The 17,648-nt window shown below is 41.4% G+C and overlaps 1 protein-coding gene across 6 annotated transcripts in view; it reads left to right on the plus strand.

Annotated features, from left to right (window-relative positions):
- Positions 1-17,648, plus strand: part of lingo4b (leucine rich repeat and Ig domain containing 4b) — a 59,991-nt gene that overhangs the window by 5,405 nt on the left and 36,938 nt on the right. The window contains exons 1-3 of one of the 6 annotated variants that reach the window (XM_068569461.1): positions 4,149-7,980; positions 8,207-8,317; positions 8,486-11,591. In XM_068569461.1, the coding sequence (XP_068425562.1) occupies positions 8,498-10,309 (1,812 nt within the window). In that variant the 5' untranslated portion in view covers positions 4,149-7,980; positions 8,207-8,317; positions 8,486-8,497 and the 3' untranslated portion in view covers positions 10,310-11,591. Of the gene's footprint in view, positions 1-4,148; positions 8,318-8,485; positions 11,592-16,504; positions 16,868-17,648 lie in introns of those variants that run through there. The other 5 variants (XM_068569460.1, XM_068569463.1, XM_068569462.1 and 2 more) reach the window with 5 other exon arrangements.

Below are 17,648 nucleotides of genomic sequence, written 5' to 3' on the forward strand. Positions count from 1 at the left end.
CAAACACTGAAAACGATGTGGTAGAGACCTGTCAATCACAAGGTATCCCCGCCCTAAAGCAGACTTTACTTTATGGTTTACAATGTGACCATCAATTATCAAACAAATACCATGGTGTATTAAAGAAGATTTGAATGCTCTTAATGGTCGGATTGTTTTTTGTTTTAAGGCAAGTGATCATGCTATTAGCAAAGAGTCCATTATCAGGAATTAATGCACTTCCTCCATGTTGTCCATTAAATCCTGCTAATGGAAACCTCCCTTATTTACTTTTCTATATCTAAAAAATACAACTGTTACAATTCAGGGCAACATATGAGTGCAGAGATGCCAGACGAGGATTAAAACTAAAGTAATTATACATACATCTATGTCTCTCTTCTCTATCCAGTCTTCATTGTTTCCCTTTGGAAGTGCTAGCAGTCTTTTGCATGTGTAGCTTACACAGCGACAGAAAAAATATATAATACAAACTCAACAGCAATGGACACGTCCCCTCACACATGCACAGCACACTTCTTCTTTTTTGTCTTCTTCTTTTTTTTTTTTTTTAACTTTCTGCTCGGTCCAGCTCAGGATCAGTTGGAAACCGGTGGGATTGCGTTAGATTAGTATGCCAAAAGAGGTAAAGCTCTACCTCCACCCTAGAGAGGGGAGATTAAAGAGTTGATCGCTTTTCTATACAATACCGCCCAAAAAAATGACAATAGTGATTTTTCCCCCCCCTTTTGCTCTTCAACTTCCTTACTGCCTCTTAATTTACCTGCAGAACAGAATCAGCACCTCAAAGCTTTCTTGGACATAACCTTTATGTTTTGGTAGAACAAGTGGATTTGTAGAGAGTTTTTGTGTCTGATGATTTTAAACATGAAAAATAAAAAGTAACTAAGGACATTTACTCGGATGTTGTACTTGAGTACAGTTTGACTTGAGTATTGCTTTCTCCTTTATGCCATTTCTCCCTCTTGTATCTGCTTATTAAAGAACGTCTCTTATTTTTCTCCCTATGCTTCTTTTCTCCCCTTTTTCTTCAACTTAATTTTTGCTTCCCAACTTTTATTTTTAGTTCTTGCATTCATTTAATCATTTGTTTTCACCTCCTTGCCCTTCTCTTTTCAATTTTTCCCCTCAATGCTTTTCAATGTCATTTTAAATGTTTCTCCTCCTTTTTTCTTCACTGCTTCCCCCCTTTTCTCGTCATTGGTACTTTCACTCCTCATTCCCTTCTTTTTGACCTCATTGTGTTCTCGTGTTTCTTTTAAGTGATCAGAAACAAAAAAAATGTGTGGCTTCTGCTTCAAATATCTTTTACTTTTGCTGTGTGATAATTTGTCATTTTCTATTTAACCTTTAACACTCACATCTTCTTTTCCCACTAATTTGAGGGACGTTTTGGTTTTCCTTACAGTTCTTCAGAGTCTATAATAGAAACATGGTGACATATTTGATATCTGACCGCAAACACCAACAGCCTGCTGCCCCACATATGAATGGATGTTGTCGTCAGTGTGCATGGCCTGATGAAGTTTGATCAGTGTTTGACCCGTTCCAGGTTAAGAGCCCTCTGTGTCCCATCAGTCAGCTCCACTTTAATGCGTGACCTCCGCTCATCCCCCTGATCCACGCCGATGGAACGGACGCATCGCCGCTGTTAACTGAGACGACCTAATTTGTCACATCGCATAGACGCTGCGCTGAGACTAATTCCCTTCCCTCATTTATTTGTGCTATTATTAATATTGCAGACGACGCACTTTGCGTGACGCCGCGCAGAGTCTTAACTCTCTCCTCGTCAGAATGAGGAATTACAGCAGAGTGCTTTACCCAACACGCAGTCTGGAACAAGACCGACGTGAGTGGATCCGTCACTGTGACCCACTTCCAGCACACGTTACACGGGTGTAAATACTCCAACACATTCATACTTATAGTGCGCTCGTCCCTTTCTCGCTCCCTCGATCTCCTCTCTTCAAACTTTCACATTCAGACAACCACTTTTGCGTTCACTTTTTGAATTTTCCCTTGACATGGTTTACATTGACGTTTCATGTAAATACATGTAAAGGAGCAAAATGGCATGACAAGAGGACGAGCAGACAGAAAACACAAAGAGAGACATTGATTGACGAGGCATGACGAGGGACATTAGAACGCACAAAGCAACAAGTTAAACAAAACAGCCACACTCCAAAACACACACACACACACACACACACACACACACACACACACACACACACACACACACACATACATACACACCATAATGAAAGACATTTCTGATTTTGGAAACTGTTGTGACAGGTCTAATCTCAGTTTGTTCCTGAGTAAATACTTCAAAGTATGCTACGTAAAAACAATCCAAACGCTTGCATGTAATGCATCTCCGTGTGTAGCCACAGAGGCAAACAATCAATATAATCCTGTTTGTCACAGACACTAGTTTGCTGCCAGACCGACGCACACTTTTTTATATCTCTCCCACCACATGCCAATTTCAACTACGCCATCAGGCAAACCCACCCTTCATCTGTGACATTAGTATTCATGGCTCTGCTTTTCCCTCACAGTCTTTCAGAATTAGAAAACGGCTCATGCTTAACCTCCGCACAGTCCGTAAAATGCTTTGCAAGGGGGCGCCAATATTATGTAATTTAGACACAAATTAGATGAACATTACATTCCACAGTTTCACCTTTCAACCATTTTGTCATTCACCACATTTAGCTAGTAATTAGTAAGGTAAACAAAAATCTGATTTAAATGCATAACTGGGTTTTTAAGTCAATTATTGTTCAATCTGCCAATCATTTATTAGAGGTCGACTCTGTTTGATTTATTTTCCGGGTTTTTCCAAATGGAAACACTCAGTCGTGTGTAAAAAGCAGCGACGTGGGTCACCAATGGAAGTTATCCAATAGTAATAATATGAACGCTCTCCGTATAGTCAAAATTAACTGTTTTGGAAATAACTGAAAGGGCAAGTCTGGATATTTTGAAGCAGGGTTGAATGTAAACCGAAGCCGCTACAGCTTCAGTTTGCCGTTGCATCGATAGTTTGTGTTATTGTGTAACTCTCTGATCCAAACAGCATTGTCATTGTGCAAATAATTTGACTTTTTGGACATTTGGTGTGTAATTTTCAAGACACATTTTAAATGGCAGATGAGAAATGACAACTGGAAAAATGTACTGCATTTCCTACAAAACTTTGATTTAGACATTAATTTCCCTGATGAAACAAGTCCACATTGCATCAGTTATCAACCAATCAAAGTCCATTTACAACATGCAACACTTCAGTTGCAGGCTGAACATGAGCATATACTCCCATGAGACATTATTTTATGTTCCTAATATGTCATCATCTGCTGACTCATTGGCGGGGCCCGCAATCTTTCCTCCATATGTCAATAATAAACTTATTTCCTCTACTTTTGAATTCTTCACACACTCCCCTTGTAGTGGGAAATGTGTTTTCCCTATCATGTCAGACATTTATTTGTTTATTTAACATGCAGGTCTTGTTTACAAGTCCTTTCGCCTACAAACTCAAAGGGGAAAGACCACGGGACTTTTTGTTTTCCTGCTCCGCGACCCGACAGCTGTTCTGCCAGCAAACCTTTTAATATTTGCTGCTTGCATGCAGGAGGTCTCAGGGGCCGTCACACTGCAGCAGGTGCCAGAAGCCCATAAACACACACACACACACACACATCGACTTCATCACACACTTTTAACAATTCAAGTGCACACACACTCACACAGCAAAAGAAAAACGAAAGTGCAAAGACACACGCTCGGGCTCTGTGATCCCCACACTGTTGTTCTGTTCCAGACGCTTTAATTGGGGATTTGAGCCGGGCTCTTGTCTTTCTCACTGTGTCGAGCTAAAAATAGCACTCTGACAAGTGTCAGAAAACCCAGCCGAGCTCAGACTTTTGCATTCTCTGTCAGATGGGGCCGCTTGGCACCGGCATCCATAATCAGGGCGTCCAAACTCGAGAGGGAAACAAAGACCGTCACTCTGCGGCCAGGTGTGAGGTCATGTTCCTGTTTAATGCACCTGTTATGCACTTGTTTAAAAAAAATATATATATATATATATTTTGCCAAGTGACAGGCAGAGATTGTGTGTTGAGGAACAACATATAAGGTAATACTTAATAGAGCTCCTTCTCAAAGCTAATGAATCCATGATACATGCAAGAAGAAGAGTTCAAGTCAATTGAGAGTCATTGCCTCCCCTTTGTTCCTTAGTACAGCAACACAGTGAGATGAGCAGCTGTTCACGGGAGCTTTTTGATTAATTTTGACGCTGAGCAGAAAACGCTGGCGTCGTGAAAACGTTCCATCAGAGCTGAGCTGCCGAACGAAGCATTTTCTGCTGAGCATGATAGAAACACGACAAACATGTCCATGGGAACACTTTGATGGGCATCAATGATGTCATTTCTTTAAAAGGTTATTTTGATCGATATAATCCTTTCATAATCCTAACAATCGAGGGAACAAATGTCGGAGAGCCAAGTACTGACTAAATGTGCAGCTGTGTGAGGAAAGTCCTGATTTAAACACGGGGTGGCAACTGTCCACAGATTGATAGAAGGCGATAGAGGCCGGCGCGGAGAGACTTGATGGGTTTTGCTCGATGACAGAAGGAGGGACGGATCGCGGGGAGTTCATCCAAACGTCGGCCGGACTCTGCCAAAGGATTGTCCGAAGCGTCCGAAGTGTCTGAAACACCCGATTGGCTGGGATATTGATTGCATCGAGGCATCGTGAGGGTTTATTAGGTAAGAGTTGGCTTCAGGAGAGTGGGTTTTATTTTTCATTTTTGAGTCATGAAAACATAGAGCAAATCCAAGAAACACCCAGATGGACGGACTTCCCTCGGTAAAGATAATTAAAATAATAAAAACAGAAATCCTAAGTAAACTCTGACAAGATGAGATGTTAATGTCATTTAAAATTTCACAATCACTATGTTACATTATGTTTTGTATCAAGTCTTAAGTCAATGTTCACTTTTGGGGTTTAAACTGGACATGAACAGCGGTCTCCTGGGTGAAGGCCTTGTGTTTGTTTTAGCTCTCATTACATAACAAGTGTTCCAACCTAACAAGCATGAACGCAGTCTCTTGGGTGAAAATCCTATGTTTCTGTATGGGGTAGTTAATTCTATACAACAAACTTTATTTTAACCCCAAACTAGAATCTTTTCTTTAAAGTAAGTCAATTTTTGGGAACATGTTTTTTACTTTTGTTAAAGACAACATACAAACTGTTGGACAAGAATACCTTGAATTAAATGCCATCTTTCTAATTACAAAAAATATATATTCTGCTCTTAATCTACGAGGTCTTCTGGGCTCGTCTTGGTCAATTGTTGGACCTTTTTCCAGCCTGACTCAAAGTAGGAAAGACAAGAGGGACTACCCTGGCAATAGAAGAACACTTTCTTATTAATTATGGTTATAAGCCAATATGACATTGTTCAGTATTGCATTTCTGAAGGAAGCATACATTAAAGCTGTTTTAAGTTCTCAAGTGTTTTACCAACAGATTTTCAAATGACTGTTCTAATTTCATCAACAGAAACAACCAGTGGCTGTGCGTAATAGAAAATACTCAGGGTAATTAACGCTGTAACGGGACACTCATGTGACTACGCTGGACGCGAGGGTGAGAAATACATGTCGAAATTACAAACGCATCTATTTCCTCGCTTTCTAATTTGACAGACGGGGTCAGTCCTGGCCGTGACTCCGGGGTCGCGACCTTCGGCTGGACCGTTGCTTTATGATGTGTCCAAAAACACAGGGGGAGGATCGATTCTGAGTTCTGATTGGCTGGAAGGGCGGAGAAACTGACAGCCGACCCGGCTGGGATATCACACACCTGCCAGTCTCTGTCTCTCACAAGTTGGGGGGATCAACACATTTAGAACACTGATATTGCTTCTTAAAGGCTAGAAGCCAATAATCAATTATTGAATATTTGCATTTTGGAATCCAGAGACAGAGAGACAGGTTGCAAAAGTGTCTTAAAGAGCATCATGGGACAATAAAACGTAAATATATTATATTTTTTTGTGGGAAATAATGCATCAGACTTACTTAACAAAAACAACAACAAAATTGATAAATGAGAGATGAAATGTAATACCAAGCTTTTGCAGAATGTTATGCTGCAACTGTGGCCAAGAAAGCCTCCCCCTCATCAACTATAACTGGCTGAAGTTTAATAAAAAACTAGTATCAGTGTCTGGTGGCGTCTGCATGCTGATATATTGGTCCAACGGGAGATTTGGGAGTCTCAGAGCACGAGTGCTGGGTTGTGAGTCAGTGCAGCCAGCCGGTATAAGAACTGTTTGCAAGAAGAAGCAGAGATGAGATGAAGACGGCGCAGCTCTGGGACTGTCGACAACTCTGCTACTCAGAGGAGAGGCTGCAGCGAGGGCGAGTCTGATGCCGCAGGTTAGACTCAGGCTGGCATTTGGATTGTCTTTTGCTGTATTGTTACAGTGTGATATGTAATAATATCTCTGCTTGTGATGAACAATGTTGCTCTATTTGAGTGAAGCCTATGTTTTGGGCTTTGAGCTTTCGGTCCCGTTGTGGGACATTGTAGGTAAAGTGTGAGGAATAAGAGTTGAATTATTTTTAAGATTAGTTACCTTTTTTTGCACGTACTGTAGCAAGTCTCAGTGGTGGGTGTTAGAGAGGGAAGTACATAATTTACATCACATACTTTCCTACCACCTGTTTATCCAACTAGAAAGGGTAGACACTGGCAGAATAATGTAATTATGTAATATTTCACAGTGCAGCACTTCACATTAATGGAGTTCTTTTTGGACGCCTTTTCTACAGAAATGCACAGGTTGCCTTCTTTCTTCCCACAGTTTAATCATCAGTAACATTATTGTTCATTTTAAATTTTCTATTTTGATGTGTCACTTTTTTAATCTGGTTTGGAGCACATTCATTCTACTTAAGATTTATTTTTTAAAAAGTACCTTTAAATCAGTGACTACCTAACTGTGATTTGGATGATTTGGATTACATTCTTTACATCATGCTGTTAATGGGGTTTTCATACACAACTGACATATGGATTTAAACTTTTTTTTATTTCAGCACAACAAAAAACGGTAATGGATGCTCGTAGTTAAGAAAGAAACCGTTGCAGATTTGGTTTGAGTTGTTTATTTATACAGTCATTATTCTAAAATAGTACAACAATAGAAATGAAATAGTAAATGAACAAAAACAAGTGTTGCGACATAAACTCACTTGTAATGTAATGTAAGTTATCAGCCCCACGGCCCATATTTCTCTCTAAGGGCTTTGCAATCTTTACATCATACCATGTATTCTTAATTTGGAATAAAACAAGTACCACGAATACCTTTAGGGAGCACAAAACCTCTGAAAGATGAGCAGAGTAGTGATGACGTCCCAACTTACCATCTTAACTCTGATTTGTTTACATTTTGTGATAACAAATACCTATAGTTTATTCTAAAAAAACTATATTACACTCATTTTGTTTCTGGCTCCAGTAGGCATGACATCGTGTCAATCGTGGGACTTTGTCAGCAGGAGAAATAGTGTCACCATATGTGGGTCTCCATCATACACCTGAGGACTTTTGGGGTGGAGGAGCTGAACATGGTAGGACAGTTAGAATCAGCTTGACTTTTCTTTACTTCAGGTCTACCTTGGCAGCTCAGTCATTCGTCTCCATGAGACTCGCTGGCACAAAGTGAATCTTTTATAAAACTAGGGCAGGACCGCCTGCTGAGAAAGTTGTATTTGAAGCTATTTTTCTTATTTTTTTGTTGTTTTTTTAATTCATCTGGTTTGCCATGTTCTTCTTTCTACGACAGCTGAGAAGGGTTGGACTAATGCAAACGCCACAACCAAAAAGATCACCGGAGATTGATTGTGCGCAGGCCCAGCACATCTCAAACAAGTAGATACCGCCAGCAATAATAGTTGCCCTGCTTCATTGTCAATATCTGTTGTATCAAAACAGAATACAACAGTCAAAGACAGTTGTGGGGTTAGATGGATTTATTCTAAAATATAACTAAGTATGTTGGGATTTTGCTTTGTGTTTGGGCATTAAGTTAAACTTTAAAGCCATTGTTTCTTAATTCTTGCCCAGACTTGTTTCTCCCTCTCTGTCTTGAATCCAGTCCACTCTAAAGGGCACGCTACTGACTGAATCTCTCCAGAGGACTTAACTCAAGTCTGATTCCAACTTGACTGCCACTGGTTATGAGAATCTGCACTCTGAAACTGAAAAGGTATGTTGACGCGCATTCTAAAATAAATAAGGAAAAATCAATGAAATGCAAACATATCCTGTTTGGATTTCAACCCTATTTCTTTTGGAAACATGAGATTAAGCATTAATATTTCTGCATGAATTGCCCAAAACACCTGCACTAATGTCTTTGTATGTGTGTTCTCAGGCAGGGGGTAAGATGTTTGTGGAGTCAGTTGTCCGATGGGGAGCTTGGAGCATCCTGTTCCAGTTTGGACTGGGTGTATCTGCAGGAGGTTGTCCTCCACGCTGCGTGTGTCGTCCTGAGGCTAAAGAAGTGATCTGCTCTGGCAAACATTTGAACTCTGTGCCGGAGGGCTTTTCCGGTGATGCCAGACGTTTGGATTTATCTCACAATAAGATTAAGACTGTTGGGCGCCGCCTGTTTTCTGGCCTCCTACAACTTCAAGAGTTGGATCTCAGTGATAACATAATCTCCATGATTGAGGTGGAGGCTTTCCAGGGCCTACAGAATCTCAGGACGCTTCGGATTAAGAATAACCGGCTGAAGATCATTCCGGTTGGGGTGTTTTCTGGCCTCTCCAGTCTGCGGCTTCTGGATTTGAGCCAGAATGAGATTTTGGTCTTCTTGGACTATACCTTCAAAGAACTGGGCAACTTGCAAACACTGGAAGTCGAGGAGAATGACTTGGTCTTCATCTCCCAGCGGGCTTTCTTTGGTCTGCAGAATCTGCAGGAGCTAAACTTAGATCGCAGCAACCTGACCTCCGTTCCCACCGAGGCATTGTCCCACCTCCAGAGCCTGATGCGTTTTCGCATGCTACGCCTCACCATTTCTACACTGCCGAACAACGCTTTCCGGCGACTACATCGTCTGCGTAGCCTGCTGATAGCAAACTGGCCAGCCTTGGACACTGTAGCTAGCAACAGCCTGATTGGTCTCAATTTGACCTCGCTTGTCATCAACAGCTGCAACCTAAGTACTGTTCCTTACTCAGCACTTCGTCACCTGGTGTATCTGCGCTACCTGGACCTGTCCTACAACCCCATCACTGTTATCCAGGGTAATCTGCTCGGGGACCTCCTAAGACTCCAGGAGTTACACCTAGCAGGGGGGAACCTGCTACGAATAGAGCCGGGGGCCTTTAGGGGACTAGCCTATTTTCGCATGCTTAATGTAACATCCAATCAGCTCACTACTTTGGAAGAGAGTGTCTTCCACTCTGTGGGGAACCTTCAGGTGCTGCGGTTGGATGGTAATCCTTTAGCATGTGATTGCCGGCTTCTTTGGGTTGTCCGTCGCCGCCTGCGCTTGAATTTTGATGGAAATCAGCCCACTTGTTCGTCTCCTGACGCAGTGAGACAGCGTGAATTCAGAGACTTCTCTGAGAAGGAACTCCCCAGGCTGTTTACATGCCGCCCTGCCCGTGTCATGGACCGCAGGCCGCAAGAGGCACGAGTAGAGGAGGGCACTACTGTTGATTTTTCCTGTAAGGCCGATGGGGATCCATTCCCATTCATTACCTGGATCTCATCCCATAAGAATGTAGTTACTCCAACAGGACGCATCCGAGTTTTACCCAATGGGACTCTAGAAGTGCGTTATGCCCAAGTGCAGGACAGTGGCACCTATCAGTGCCTGGCAGGCAATGCAGCCGGGAATGACAGCCTGACTGTTGGTTTGTACGTGAAGGGGCTCCCTCGTAACCGAACCATCCCATTCTTCTCAGAGGAGGGCTGGGTAGAGCCTTCAAACTCCCAAGCCGCCAACTCCTCGGCTCAAATGTCTAAACCATACCCGTTTGATGCAAAGACCCTGATAATCGCCACCACCATGGGCTTCCTGTCTTTTCTTAGCTCTGTTGCCATCTGTTTTGTCTTCATGTTCTTCTGGAGCCAGAGCAAAGGTCAGATCAAGCACACAGCAACTATTGACTTTGTTCCTCGGTCTTCGATGGGTGGTGGTGGGGAAGGAGCGGATGGCGGCAGGTTCACCATGAAACTTATTTAAAGCCAAGGAAGAGGTGAAAGGGGCCTCCACATTGACTGTAAGTTACTCTGCACATGGACCCACACTTGGACACTCAAAGACAGATACCTCCACCCAAAAGCCCCTTCTGAAGGCAAATCACAGCCAGTTTGTTGAGCGTGTGCAAGCCCTCTTCTAATTTTAGAGTGGAAAGTCTGAGCACCCACTTTGCTAACGAATGAATATCTCATGATCTTGGATTAGAAAGATGTAAACAGATGGACGGCAGAGCTCTCTCGCGGTTGTTGTGCGTTTGTTTTCAGCAATTTTTTATTTGAATAAAGCAAATGAACAATTACTTAGCACAGGTCTAATTTTGTATGTAGCATGTAAGTATAAAATAGTTGAATACATTTTCACAGATTTTGGGATTAACACATGAAAAGAGTTTGACAGGTTTATGCATCGTCAAAATACATCAGCTGCTTGTTTAAAGCATATTGTACAAGTGTTCTTGTATGTCTTCACTTACAAGCCATGTAAGGATTTGCCCTTTTGACTCGGGTTGCTATTTATGTTCACCCACATGATGATTTTGTCAAAGAATGCCAAAGTGGCATTGGCTGTAAGTGTATGTGACTAAAATGCTTTTGGTACTTGCAATAAATATATGGAATAGACTAGCCAAATCATTTAGGATTCTCAACTTTATGGTTACATTTTGAAGCTTCCCAGTATGCTTCAAGTATGCTGCATTGGAGAATGGTGTTGTGCTTTCTGCAATAGGTACTGCTTACTCTAAATAGATAATGTAGCAGTGCAAAGGGACTGATAGCATAACATAATGTACATAGGAATGTTTCCTCCTTTCACATACTCATAACAAGTTGTATCATGTTATTTCAACAGATGTCTCTCAGTTCCATCAGAAGATGCTATGATTTCTCTTTTTTTGTATTCAAGAAACTATTTTTTCTTTATTTTCTACCCACAGAAATCTTTGAAAAATATGTGCCTCAGTAACATTCTCACCATCGACAAAGAGAATGCTCACCTGATCATTGTTGTTTTGTAAATATTAGGTCAAGGGCGTTTGTGTGCGATGGGTTTATTCTATCACTTTATCTAGTTCTGGGGATTAGTGTCACTCAAAAATTGCACTCTTGTATGAACGTAACTGTTTAGATGCACTACGCACAAAGCAATGCTTCAGTATGCCAGGAAACGAGGATGTAAATGATGCACACATACAGCATTGACTTATTTGTTCATTACTACAGTTTTTTTCATTTTACTTTATTAAATGCCAATATCTAAACCTGCATTGTCTGTGTGGATTGCCTTACATTGTTTCAAATAAATTATCCTGGTGTGTTTATCAAATGGAGGAAAGAAACACTGATCCAATCATCTCAAAACCAATCTCACATTGGATCTTCTTCTGAAATGACTCGATTGTTTAAAAATTGGCAAGAGAAGGAGACATTTTCTTGCATAACCAAAAGCACTTAATCTCTGAGCTGTGAGTCCATTGAGGGGAATTTATGTTTCAATTCGAGACAGAAAGTGGCCCCGCTGCCCTTTTGGAAGACAACAAAGCTACGGCTGGCAGCGAGCCACACAAATGCTTGCTTGTCTTTCTGTGAAGAAGAAGGATTATGTGTGCAGAAGAATACCGCTGTGGCTATGTGTTTTCTTCTCACTCCTGCTGAAATAGGAATGGCTCTCTTTAGACATTTCCTGTCTCCCCTGCTGCATATTTTTCACTGCTGACTCCCTGTTAAAAGCATAACATTGCACTTAATAGTGATTAACCAAACGTTAACCAATGAATTACCTTCACTTCCTTTTAGTGCAGTTTAAAAGACCTGCAGTGCACCGAGTGGATTCACCAGACAGAAAATCTTGTAGTCCGTCTAACGCAGTTGCCTAGAATAACAACAAGGAGCTGATAATAATGTGTGTGCACAGAGATTAAAATCCACTTGGATTACCTCTGCTTGTCTTAATCTGTCATATATGAATGGCGGTTGCTAGCCTCCCGACCCAGCTTGGCCGTGGTCATATTATCTATTTTAATACAACTATTTGCTTCCATTGAACAGAAAGCCAAAGGGGCAGATTAAAGTGGTGTTTATAAGCCACTCCCCCCTCCAGGACTGGCATGCACACACCACTGAAAACATAATGGTCTCCATGCACCTGCTGCTACGTTAGTTTCAAGCTCCTCCTCTGGATTGATAGTAAAGACCAAGCATTTCTTGACAACACAGGAGGCATTTTACATCTATGTTTAAGGCATTTGGCTGGTACCGTTATCCGGAGTAACAGGGGGGAATAGGACTAAATGATTAGATGACCTAAATTAAGCAGCTAACGGAAAGGGTGGCAAAGCTGAGGCGCTGGCGAGCTGGAAATAGAATGAAAAGTAAAACGAAGGAAAACATGTTTCTCTTAGCTCTTGGTTTTATTTGGAAACACTCTTTCATATTATTGACTCTAATATATGTTATAAGAGCTGTGTTTTTCCCGAACAACTATAAAAAAATATGTTTTTCCTAAAAGGTCAATTTTCATGCACTGATTTGTTTGAATAAGCGGTTGTGCAGAACTGGATCATCCTAAAGAAATGGAACAATATTCTGGTCTTGAAAAAGGCTTTAATGAATTCTTCCTGCAGCCCGCCCTGCCTCGACAGTCATTAAACCTGCTTCTGACTCAGCTGGAGTTGACCTGCACTGGACGGAGGTGTTCTTCACAGCGCTTCAGTGAGGAGATGAGCGGTGACGAGAGGTCCTTGAAAAGACGAGAGAGAGCAGAAAAAGCCTTTCCACCTGATTTACCGTGACAAAAGTGAGCATGGCTCTACATATTAATTGAAAAAAAAAAACTCATATCAGTGTTTCAAGGGGAGGCTTCAGACTCAGACATCCCTGCTTGCATATTAAACCACTTTTAATTGGTAGGGTGATCAGCAACACTAGCAGCACTTTGGGGATGTAAATGTTGGATGGATGTACAATGATATCTTCGATACACAGCAATGTTGAAAAAGCACTGTTAATTTAGCTGTGAGTTTAGCTGAAGGCTAATTATGATGCAATTCTAAGCCATTCGGTCCTGTTAGTTGCATTCAACTTTAGACCTAAGTTGGGGGTGAGGAGCCATTTTGTTCATGGCTATTTATATGTGGAGTTGGGGAGTCGAGTAGATATTTATTTTTGTACATTTGGATGTTATTTGACAGGTAAGTTATTGCTTTTTGGGATGCATGTATGTATATTTACACACACAGTTGTGTTTACATCCCTTTAGAGGACATTGCATTGGCTAACATGTATTTCCCTTGAGACTTAATCATAACCATAACAGCTACTTGCCGACTACCAATAGGGGCAATTCTGGGGTTAATTGTCTATCCTAAGGCCACAGATATAACACAGCTGGTATTAGTATTTTAGCCATGCCCTGTCTGAAGTTCATATGAAGACCCAGAAAACCAAACAGCTACAGGTCAGTCATTACTCCTGCCTCTGCTTGTCAAATGATAATGCAGGTTTGGTAAACAGAGAGCTGCAGGAATGAGTCCAAAAACCCAGGAATGAGTCAGCGTATTCCCTCTTCTCAAAGTCAATGTTTTTTTAAACAGGATTTTGTTTAAATTACTGAAATAAGGTCTTTGGTTAACAAACACTTAAGATATTTTGACAAATAGGTCTATGTTAGAACATTTGTCAGCGAATACACCAGCGGGAACCAGTGAGGCACAAACACGTCATCTCTGCAGTACTCTATCTGATTATTTTGTCACAGTGTCTTGGTTTTCCCTATAGATAACCCGCAACACAATAGGATATTTTAAAGCTTTCAGTCTCACTGGAGAAATAGGTCAGAAAATCACCAACTTTTGTTTTCATTGTCCTGGGGGAATTATGTTTTACCAGCTATATGAAGTAAATTGTGATTTATATCTTTGTATAAATGATTTTTGTATTATCACCCCACTCCATTACTGTAAATCAGAAGTAACTAAACGTCAAACAAGTTTGCAAAAATACAGAATTCATCTTGTTACATCATGACATTGTTGCATATTCCCATTATTATCATGCAGCCAACTGGTTTGTACCTGCAAGTGTATTTTTGTAATTAATCCATGGGATAAATTACAAATAACAACCACTTACCAATTTGCAACAATTAGCTTTAAGTGTTTTGTGAGTAAATAGAAGTTAGGAGTGATGCGCTTGTTAATGTCTCAGCTGACATTGGGTGAAGGCAGGGTACACCCATGTTTTCATTTCAGTTAACTTCTGTTTGTGTCCCTTTTAGTTATAATTAACCTATTGTGCTAGTTTTGAGACAACAGGCCCTAGCTTGGCCCCACATAGAGGTAGTTCCATGTTTTCAATAGTATAATTGGGCACATTTTTGATAGAAAGAAAGATTTTTACCTTCACTCATGATAACCAACAACAACATAACTGAATGATGACGAGTCCTGCACTGGATCCAAACTACTGCATGAAGCCATCTTCCTCCATCTCTACTGGAATTGTGTCCTGCACGGAAAGAGCACATCAGGTGTTTTCACCATAAAACCTTTCACCAGAGACAGCTAATGGTTGCGCTATGCTGCTGAAGGAGACAGAGCGCTGCTGTTGCAATGATTTAAGAGGTAACATCATCACCTTAGAGTGCTGAAATACAGATTGAAACTTTTGCTTTTGCTACCATCTAGTGGTCAAAATATACCCCACCTCGGCGCTACACTACCGCCAGACAAAATGACATCACTATTGAGTGAGATCATATGTGCAACAGACTTGAAGTAATGCTTTCATCACCGTTTAGGGAGCGACTGATGGATACCAAGCAAGTGAACCGAGTAGAAGGAGAGGAAGAGGGTCGATGCTGTGACTAAAAACATCGAACCAATGCTTAAGCACTCTGTCGATCATTGTGAAGGTGACAGACATTATATTCCCTTATGTGTTTTGCCTATTTTAGTTTTGTGCAAAATATTCTAGTCAACTGCAATGATAACAATGTGTTTCGTTTGTTCCTTTTCTCAGCTGGCATTTCATAATGTTTTGAGAATCAATAAATACACATGTTGGTTGGTGATGATGCTTATTGTAACAGTATGAGGACCCCAATGACTCCAAGCGGTAGTCCTTAAATATGTTGATAAGATGAAGGCTATAAGGGTAGAAAATCTATTTTCGAAGCGTTCATCCCATGCATGATCGAGGTAGAGTAACATTACTGATTCTGAATCCCTGTCGAGTTTAAGGGGGCTTCATCCATGACTGAGCTCAAAGATGTTGATTTCAGGGCAACACTGAGGGACGATTAAAGCATTTGAAAAGGTAAATTGCCAACACCCCCCCCCCCCCAACACACACACACACACACACACACACACACACACACAACCCCCAGCAGGTGGGCTTTGACAGGTTTGTTTCGAGGACACACCTGTGTGTGACATACAGTGTGCTTTCTAAATTGAGGGAAATGCTTGACTCTCCTCCATTTTTCTAAATAGCTTCGCGCTGATTTTCTCCCTGTGAGAAGCTCGCTGCTCACAAAAGTCTCATAGAAACTCGGATGAGGCTTTGGGTGATGCCTAACACAGAGCACAATCTTCTGAAAATTGAAGCATCTGTTTGGTTGCTTCCACTTACAGGCATTCAACGTTTGAAGTGGTGGAATTTTAGAAATTTGAGTCAATTCACTTTCACAAATACAAATGTAGAGAAGCCAAACTGCTGGTTCGTTCCCATCAGGCTCTCAGGACCTATTGACACACATTGATTAGCATTACAGATGCAGTGCTGAGGCAATATCAGTATTGGCTGCAGGGCTTGTGTGCAAACAAAACATTTTAAAGAGAATACAATATTGCATCAAAATTTCATGTGGGCTTGTAGTCCTCATGTGTATGGGCGTGTTATTGTTTGTTGTGATTTCAGTAGATTTAGAAAATATGACATTTATCAAAAACGCTGGATGAAAAACTGATGTGATTCTCAGTGTATGAACGGATGTATAAAGGGAAAAAATGACTGAAAAACAAGATGAGTGACATGATTTCAATCTGTGGGAATCATCTTTCCCTTATCAGCAACAGGTTCGACGCGTAATCCTACACGACTGTAATTATTAACCTTTTTCTTTTCTTTTTTTTTTTTTTCGCAATCCCACTTTTCATTCCTGCGTCTCTGCTGCTAGAAAAGCTACACTCCCCCCCTTCTCTGCCGTTTGTTTCCGAGGTGGAGCCTGATACCCCGACTTCTCCAAACTGAACTGCCGGGTGAAGCAGACGGACTCGAGAGGACTGGGACCAGCAGTCGGTGGCACAGATCTGGGACGCAGCAGATCGGGAAAGGGACACAAGAATACGAAAAAAAAAGGCGACTGGAAGGAAGAAGCAGGATTTTGTGCAGCTCGTCGTACGGTTTATACATTTATTCATTTCCCACAAGCCGGAAACACACGAAAGCGCTTCAAGAAAGATGAATTATTTCATCCTGCTGTCGCTTTTTGCAACGATTATCGCCGGAAAGTCACCTCGGCTGAAATTTGTTTTGCACGGTAGGAGCTATATCTTTCTGGATGATGCCTATTTATTTTAGCATTTCATCATTGTTTATTGTTGTCTTTATGTTGCCAATCATGTTTTATTAACGTGTACCGTGGGTAATGAAACCAATGAATGGCTGAATTGATGGTAGGAAAGGATGGACGGATGAGTGAATTAATGAATAGAGTGAGAGTTTAGTCACAAGGTGAAGCCAGTTATTTTCCAGTTCCCCTCGTCAAACCATGTTGTTTTGTCCTTTGTGAAAGACGCACAGGCGGCACAGATGAAGCCATATTGACAGGGTTACCTCTGGATTAATGTCCTAAAAAACACCGCCCTCCCCCCACTGAGCGAGTAGTAAATTACGCGCTCGAGTATTCAGGCCGCGCACACATGTTCACAGGCAGGCTGTAACAGGATGCACATCTGGAGTAAAAACTAATTCGGCTATTAACAAAATGTGTTCCTGTTACCGTGATATCACGGCCAGCTGGGTCTTTTATTTCCTTTCAATTTCCAGTTGTCATTGTGTGCACATACGTTCACAGGCACGTTTGAATGATTGCGATGTGATTTATGCAACTTGTAGCTTTTCTGTTGGTCCTTTTGACCACTTGTGTGTGTGTGTGTGTTTCAGCACACTGCACGCTCACTATATGCTCGTGTTCAAAATGCACCGTCGCATGGTTGTATCAGTCAGGTGCACACAGGTTTTGGCGACCGTCCATCCACAGCCTCCTATAGGCGCACCGAGCGGAATGAACCCAGATGCACTTAAAAACAACCTTCTGG

The sequence above is a fragment of the Clinocottus analis genome, unplaced genomic scaffold (assembly GCF_023055335.1).
Source record: "Clinocottus analis isolate CAN_PGR_092001 unplaced genomic scaffold, fCliAna1.0.p SCAF_9, whole genome shotgun sequence".
NCBI classification, from domain to species: domain Eukaryota; kingdom Metazoa; phylum Chordata; class Actinopteri; order Perciformes; family Cottidae; genus Clinocottus; species Clinocottus analis.